The sequence below is a fragment of the Babylonia areolata genome, chromosome 12 (assembly GCF_041734735.1).
Source record: "Babylonia areolata isolate BAREFJ2019XMU chromosome 12, ASM4173473v1, whole genome shotgun sequence".
In the NCBI taxonomy this organism is placed as follows: Eukaryota; Metazoa; Mollusca; class Gastropoda; order Neogastropoda; family Buccinidae; genus Babylonia; species Babylonia areolata.
In genome coordinates this window covers 8864272-8873216 of record NC_134887.1, presented here as the reverse complement: position 1 = coordinate 8873216, position 8945 = coordinate 8864272, and the positions used below count along the sequence as shown (strand labels likewise).

Genomic DNA, 8945 nt, shown 5'->3' with positions numbered 1-8945 from the left:
TAAGTGACAACAATAACTACAAATACCAGGTCAAACCACTTCCGTGTTTACCATGTCAAAACTCTTTCATGAGTGACGACAATAACTACAAATACCAGGTCAAAACACTTTCGTGTTTACCATGTCAAAACTCTTTCGTGAGTGACGACAATAACTACAAATACCAGGTCAAACCACTTCCGTGTTTACCATGTCAAATCTCTTTCTCGAGTGACAACAATAACTATAAATACCAGGTCAAACCACTTCCGTGTTTACCATGTCAAAACTCTTTCGTGAGTGACGACAGTAACTACAAATACCATGTCAAACCACTTCCGTGTTTACCATGTCAAATCTCTTTCTCGAGTGAAAACAATAACTACAAATACCAGGTCAAACCACTCCCGTGTTAACCATGTCAAAACTATTTCGTGAGTGACGACAATAACTACAAATACCAGGTCAAAACTATTTCTTGGGTGACAATAGTAACTACAAATACCAGGTCAAAACTCTTTCTTGAGTGACAACAATAACTACAAGTACCAGGTCAAAACACTTTCGTGAGTGACGACAATAACTACAAATACCAGGTCAAAACACTTTCGTGAGTCACAACAATAACTACAAGTACCAGGTCAAAACACTTTCTTGAGTGACGACAATAACTACAAATACCAGGTCAAAACACTTCCGTGTTTACCATGTCAAAACTCTTTCGTGAGTGACGACAATAACTACAAATACCATGTCAAAACTCTTGAGTGACAACAACAACAATCAGGTCAAAACACTTCTGTGAGTGACGAAAACAACAATCAGGTCAAAACACTTCCGTGAGTGACAACAACAATCAGGTCAAAACACTTCCGTGAGTGACGACAACAATCAGGTCAAAACACTTCTGTGAGTGACGACAACAACAATCAGGTCAAAACACTTCCGTGAGTGACAACAACAATCAGGTCAAAACACTTCCGTGAGTGACGACAACAACAATCAGGTCAAAACACTTCCGTGAGTGACAACAACAATCAGGTCAAAACACTTCCGTGAGTGACAACAACAATCAGGTCAAAACACTTCCGTGAGTGACCACAACAATCAAAACACTTCCGTGAGTGACCACAACAATCAGGTCAAAACACTTCTGTGAGTGACAACAACAATCAGGTCAAAACACTTCCGTGAATGACGACAACAACAATCAGGTCAAAACACTTCCGTGAGTGACAACAACAATCAGGTCAAAACACTTCCGTGAGTGACAACAACAATCAAAACACTTCCGTGAGTGACGACAACAATCAGGTCAAAACACTTCCGTGAGTGACAACAACAATCAGGTCAAAACACTTCCGTGAATGACGACAACAACAATCAGGTCAAAACACTTCCGTGAGTGACAACAACAATCAGGTCAAAACACTTCCGTGAATAACGACAATCAGGTCAAAACACTTCCGTGAGTTACAACAACAATCAGGTCAAAACATTTCCGTGAGTGACAACAACAATCAGGTCAAAACACTTCCGTGAATGACGACAACAACAATCAGGTCAAAACACTTCCGTGAGTGACAACAACAATCAGGTCAAAACACTTCCGTGAATAACGACAATCAGGTCAAAACACTTCCGTGAGTTACAACAACAATCAGGTCAAAACATTTCCGTGAGTGACAACAACAATCAAAACACTTCTGTGAGTGACGACAACAATCAGGTCAAAACACTTCCGTGAGTGACGATAACAACAATCAGGTCAAAACACTTACGTAAGTGACGACAACAACAATCAGGTCAAAACACTTCCGTGAGTGACAACAACAATCAAAACACTTCCGTGAGTGACAATAACAACAATCAGGTCAAAACACTTCCATGAGTGACAACAATCAGGTCAAAACACTTCCGTGAGTGACAACAACAACAATCAGGTCAAAACACTTCCGTGAGTGACAACAACAATCAGGTCAAAACACTTCCGTGAGTGACGACAACAACAATCAGGTCAAAACACTTCCGTGAGTGACAACAACAATCAGGTCAAAACACTTCCGTGAGTGACGACAACACTTCTGTGAGTGACGCCAATAACAATAAATATCAGCTGGAAATACTTTCGTGAGTAACAACAATAACAACAAACAGCAGGTCAAAACAAAACAGTAATCCGTTCATGCCTGTACATGGCAATCAGATACTGTGTGTTGGAGAACTCCTTTAAATCTGACGTAATAATGTTCATGGCAATCAGATACTGTGTGTTGGAGAACTCCTTTAAATCTGACGTAATAATGTTCATGGCAATCAGATACTGTGTGTTGGAGAACTCCTTTAAATCTGATGTGATATGTTCATGGCAATCAGAAAAAGTGTGTTGGAGAACTCCTTTAAATCTGATGTGATATGTTCATGGCAATCAGATACTGTGTGTTGGAGAACTCCTTTTAATCTGACGTAATAATGTTCATGGCAATCAGATACTGTGTGTTGGAAAACTCCTTTAAATCTGACGTAATAATGTTGATGGCAATTAGATAAAGAGTGCAGGATAACTTTATGGTTTTAGTTTCAGTTTCTCAGAGGCGTTCGAACAAAATCCATATACGCTACACCACATCTGAGATGCAGGCGCCTAAAAAGCAGCCATAACCCAACGCGCTTAGTCAGGCCTTGAGTGCATGCATTATATATTTTGTGTGCCTATCAGAGTAGGTTTCGTCAACAGAATTTAGCCAGGGGACAACACATATGTTGCAATGGGTTCTTTTTTCAGCGTGCTGAGTGTGTGATGCACACAGGACCTCAATTTATCGTCTCGTCCGAATGACCAGGCGCTGAGTTCGATATTCCAGTCAAACTTAGGGGGCGTGGGGGGTAGGGGGGGGGGGGGGGTGAGACCGGGATTTGAACCCAAACCCTCCCTAACGAACACTGTATTGGCAGATGATCGTCTTTAACAATTATGCCAGCACCATCCTATAACAACAATACAGAACTTGCGTAACTGGCTCGTGGCAATCACGTGCAAGCAGGACGGCTATAAATAGAGCTTATGTAATCAGTTCTGTGGAGACAGACTTGTGGACGTCGTCCATGCTGGCGGTCGGTGGTCCAAGGGGATGCGGAGAAATTCAGTGCGCACGTGCAACGTGCTGTGGGCAGCGGACAGTGTGCACCGTGACTGCTTCTTCAGTGTGAAAACAACAGCAGTGGGTGTGACAGGCCCTGAAAGAGGTCCACGTTTGAAATCACGATGAGATTGCTCAACTTTCAAAATAGATAGATCGACAGAAATTTGATTTCAAGAGGGTAAGGGAAAAAGCATACTTGATTTTTTTACATCCGGCTCTTTGGGCAAAATTGAAAAAAAAAAAAGGGGGGGGGGTGATGGGAGGAGGGTAAGAAGTACATGCACAAAAGCAAATTCTTCAACAACAACAAAAAACCCACAGTAAGCATGTATATCATATCATTCTATACATCAATAACCTCCTACTTGTAAGGCCCAACACTCGGCTTATATCACAGATTGACGTAAGTTTACATTTGGGCCAACAGCAAATTGAGAGCTGTATTATCAATGGTTTCTCCAGTCAATGGGAAACCCTTTACAGCTTAGTCTTTTGTGAAGGACTATGACTCTCAAACTAGGAGGCAAAATTGCACTGGCTCTTAGTGCTGCATCCTTGTGGGCTAGTTGGCCTTTGGGGACCATCCCAACGCTGACTGTCCTAAAACCCTCTTGGCCGAGAGAGTGGGGATGTAACTTGGGCAAGACACTCTCCACTATAATCAAATTCTAGCCCAAACAGTCAGAACAGCAGTTGCCTCCTCTGCTGTTCTGATGGTCATAGTCGGACACGACTGGCTATCGTATATAACCTACATGTATAGCACAAAGACATGTACAGTAAAGGAGACGACTGAAAGTAAGAATGAAGGAAGGAAACAATACGACTGGATGGAGAAACAGAATGACAGGTATACTGACAGAAACACAGACATATAGACAGAGAGGAGTAAAGGCAATGATCATTAATAATCAATGAAATTGTGAATCATAATTGATTATATCATATTAGATAGATAGATAGATAAATAGATAGATAGAATGAATTATAAACGATTAGATATATAGATTGACAGACAGACAGATAGACAGACAGCCAACCAGATAGATAGATAGATAGATAGATAGATAGATAGATAGACAGATATATTCTACATAGTGCATGAAAATGCGAAACCTGTCAGCTTTAAAAGAATATTCATAAAGTCAGATGTTTTATAAAAGACTTTGAACACAAACCGTACCTAAATCGTCGTTTATGCCAAAATGTTTGGGCGAAACAATCCAACTGTCATTCGTTTAAACAAAGGACTTGGTATTAATACTATGATGTTGGTTTTTGTTTTAAACAACAACAACGTCAAGAAACAACAACAAAGAAATGGACAAACAAACAAACAAAACAAAACAAAGCAAAACACCTTCGATAAAGAGCAGCTCTTATCCCACGCTACAGATGAGGTTAGTTAACCCCTCTACGGCTGAACCTTGATGAAATCAGATCAATGTGACATGAAGTAGAGAGTTTACTTACCACTTACTGTGAACAGTTCAATGGTGGGACTATTTTGCTTTATCGAAAGGCAACGACGGGCGCCATAGCCGAATGGTTAAAGCCTTGGACTTTCAATCTGAGGGTCCCGGGTTCGAATCACGGTGACGGCGCCTGGTGGGTAAAGGGTGGAGATTTTTACGATCTCCCAGGTCAACATATGTGCAGACCTGCTAGTGCCTGAACCCCCTTCGTGTGTATATGCAAGCAGAAGATCAAATACGCACGTTAAAGATCCTGTAATCCATGTCAGCGTTCGGTGGGTTATGGAAACAAGAACATACCCAGCATGCACACCCCCGAAAACGGAGTATGGTTGCCTACATGGCGGGGTAAAAACGGTCATACACGTAAAAACCCACTCGTGTGCATACGAGTGAACGCAGAAGAAGAAGAAGAAGAAGAAAGGCAATGTTCATCCCAGAGAAGTCCAGATAAGGAATGACAACCGATATACCCTGACCTGCAAGCTGTCCTGTCTCAGTAAGGTGGCAGGCTTTCAGTGACCGGCATACTTGTCAGCAACAGTGAAGGGGTTAAATGTAAATATCGATAATAATGAAAAAAAAAGAAGAAAAAGAAAGAAAGAAAAAGATGCTACAACTTAATCTGTATGTAGCCAAGGGCTTAGCTTCACATACTGCTTCAGACAGCGCTCTCAAACTTAGGAGGCAAAATTGCACTGGCTCTTAGTGCTGCATCCTTGTGGGCTAGTTGGCATATGGGAACCATCCCAACGCTGACTGTCCTAAAACCCTCTTGGCCGAGAGAGTGGGGATGTATCTTGGGCAAGACACTCTCCACTATAATCAAATTCTAGCCCAGATAGTCGGAACAGCAGTTGCCTCCTCTGCTGTTCTGATGGTCATAGTTGGACACTGCTGTCCTGTCTCACTAAGGTGGCAGGCTTTCAGTGACCGGCATACTTGTCAGCAACAGTGAAGGGGTTAAATGTAAATATCGATAATAATGGAAAAAAAGAAGAAAAAGAAAGAAAGAAAAAGATGCTACAACTTAATCTGTATGTAGCCAAGGGCTTAGCTTCACATACTGCTTCAGACAGCGCTCTTAGGCTTCACATACTGCTTCAATCATTACTTAGTTCTTTTGTACCGTACCCCTTTCCTTATTATTGAACCACTCGGGCACACGGCTACATGTAAATAGGGTCCTCTAAGCCACCCTGGGGAGAACGCGAGTGTTTTGTGTGTGCGTGTGTGTGTGTGTGTGTGTGTGCGTTTATCTGTTGTGATAAAAAGAAATACAAATACAAATTTCTTCGTATAAAAATCGGGTTGTTCTCTCCATGGAGAACATATGGCTGCAGTGCAGAGCACACCATCTCCCCCTTTTTTTCTTTTCTATCCACTACTGCATTTGTAATTCTGTGAAAATGGAATTTGCACCTGATTTCTGCCAGCCAGGCACAACCTTTTTTTTTGTTGTTGTTGTTGTTGTTGTTGCCGCGGGTTCATTTACGTGCGTTGAGTGCGTGCTGCTCACAGGATCTCGGCTCATCTTCTCATCCGAAAGCCTAGCACCCGGACCAACACTCAAAATCTTGTGCGGGAGGGGTGGGGTGAGGGGGGTCATTGTAGCCTATAGTTCAGCCGACCGCACAGGGCCGTACCAGGACTGCCAAACTATGCAAATGTTCAACAGCGTCAACACAAAACTGTCACATCTATAAAATAAAAATGAAAACAATAATGATAAGAATACAATCACAAATCACCAAGACAACCCTACAAATACAGTCCAGGACACGCTACCCTAACCATTCGGCTCATTCAGGCAAATCAGACAAGGCCGTGCTGAGAACGTCAACCCTTCCGCTGAATTTATCATCCCCAGAGAGCAAAAATGCGCAAAAAAAGGATAACAAATACTTCAAAGCCAAACAAAAATATGTAAAGTTGTTTGTTTTTTTTAAACCACTGCGTCTGCGTCTGCGTCTCTCCCGTAGTCTGGGTTCAGACCGTTGGGGCACCGCTGCTGACCTGGCCACCACCCCTCTCCACTCTTCACGGTTTTCTGATTTCCTCAGGGCGTCACCGAGCGTCAAGCCTGTCCACCCCCGGATGTTGTCTTCCCGTCTCTTCTTCTGCCGTCCTCTTCTTCTGCCTCCTTGTACGGTGCCTTGTAGGAACGTCTTGGCAAGACCAGATGATCGGGAGATGTGTCCATACCACCTAAGTTTGCGTTTTTTCACTATGGACAGAAGGTCTTCGTAGGGTCCAATACTTTGCTTGATTCTGTTCTTCACTTCCGTGTTAGTGATATGGTCTCTGTAGGAGATGCCAAGTAGTCTACGAAAGCATCTCATCTCGACAGCTTGGATTCTTCTCTCGATGTCTGCAGTCAGGGTCCAAGTCTCGCAGGCGTAGAGCAATATTGATATAACCAGGGAACGCATCAGTCTGATTTTTGAGCTGAGAGCGATGTTTTTGTTGTTCCAGATGGTGTTCAGCTTGTTGAGTGCCATTGTTGTTTGGGCAATTCTCGAGAGTACTTCTGGTTTAGATCCTTCATCTGACACGATTGCTCCCAGATATTTGAAGCTGTGGACTGTTTTAAGCTGTTCGTCGTTGACTTTGATGTCAATGCTGATGCCGTTGGTGTTGTTAGTCATCAGTTTGGTTTTCTCCGCACTGATTTGCATTCCATACGATGTGGAGGCTTTGTCTAGATGTTTGACCAGGCTTGCCAGTTCTTCTTCTTTTCCAGCCAGTCCATCAATGTCGTCGGCAAAACGTAGGTTTGTGATTGTTCTGCCGCCTATGCTGACTGTTCCTACATGCTCTTCCAGTGCGTCAGTCATTATTCTTTCTAAGAAGATGTTGAAGAGTGTTGGGGAGAGTAGACAGCCTTGTCTCACTCCGACTGTGGTTCTGAACCAGTCCCCGATGCTATTGTTGAGGTAGACGGCGCTGGTGGCTTTGTCATAGAGGTGCTGTATCAGTCTGATCAGGTTGGCGTTGATGTTGTACAGATTCATGGTAGCCCACAAAGCTGCATGCCAGACCCTGTCAAATGCCTTCTTGAAATCAATGAAGACGTGGTAGAGGTCTTTTTAAACCACTAAAAAACATAAATGAGCAAACAACACTGCAGAATGGACAGCTAGTGCCCATCTCAGTGTTTAGAATTTCACTACCTAGTCGCCAGAGCAGAACAGCACAGACAGTACATCACAGACAGCTGAAAAGGTAACAATAATAATAATGATGATAATAATAATAATAATAATAATAATAATAATAGAGGCAAAGCCTTCAAGACTCACTTGTGGCAAATTAAGTCCCTTAGCATTAATTACAGAGTAATTTCCCTTCTTTACTATCTGCACCAAAACGTTTGCAAAATAAATAAAACTTCCATGCTTAGCAAAAGAAGTTCCTGTTTGAACAAAAAATGATATTAATGACTGCTCTTGTTGTTGTGTCCGAATATCAGACCAAAGTGCTAAGTTTTGAGAATACAAAAAATATAAATATAACAGTAAATGCAGTTTGCATATAATTAGGCTTCATTTTTTATTTTTTTGTGCCCATGCCAGAGGTGCAATATTGTTTTAAACAAGATGACTGGAAAGAACTGAATTTTTTCCTATTTTTATGCCTAATTTGGTGTCAACTGACAAAGTATTTGCAGAGAAAATGTCAATGTTAAAGTTTACCACGGACACACAGACACACACACACACACACACACAGACACACACACAGACAACCGAACACCGGGTTAAAACATAGACTCACTTTGTTTACACAAGTGAGTCAAAAAGTGTCATGGCTTGCTCGAAAAAAAAAGGGGGGGTGGGGGGGTGGACAGGGTAGGCAGAAAAGGGAGACAACACCAAAGGAAGTAAAAAGAGCAGAAATAAAGAGAGCAACAGAAAAGAGGAAATTTCTATCACAGAATTTCCGGGAGGCGGGGATGCTATTCATACTGAGTGAAGGACCCCCGGCATCCTACGACGGGAGGCTGGGACGAAGTAAGAGTCCAGGAGTCAGTTGCACTGCTCGGACGGAAGAGCTTAGTATGGTCGTAACCCGCTACTAACTGTGTGTAGTATGGAACTGACCAATGGCGTATTTCGGTCAACGTTGGCATTTAGTCACGTGTAACTGTCAAAAAGTTAGAACCAAGAAATGCAGCTGACTCCTGGTCCGTATAATTATGGGACTCGAACTTGTGGACACTGGCTTCCTAGTCGGGTCCATTACTACTAGGCCACGTTGTGTAGTGTTCCGGATAACAGTGTTTCCGAGGTACTCGCCGAGGGTCCAACTTTGTGACTGAGTCTTCATTTTTCTTCTCTTTTTTTTT

General features: G+C 42.5%; 1 protein-coding gene across 1 annotated transcript in view; it reads right to left on the bottom strand.

The window, feature by feature from the left end:
* LOC143288274 (neprilysin-1-like) overlaps positions 1 to 8945 on the bottom strand; it is a 54946-nt gene that overhangs the window by 44887 nt on the left and 1114 nt on the right. The window contains exon 2 of the mRNA XM_076596621.1: positions 3070 to 3216. Coding sequence (XP_076452736.1) covers positions 3070 to 3086 — 17 coding nt within the window. The 5' untranslated portion in view covers positions 3087 to 3216. The remainder of the gene's footprint in view (positions 1 to 3069; positions 3217 to 8945) is intronic.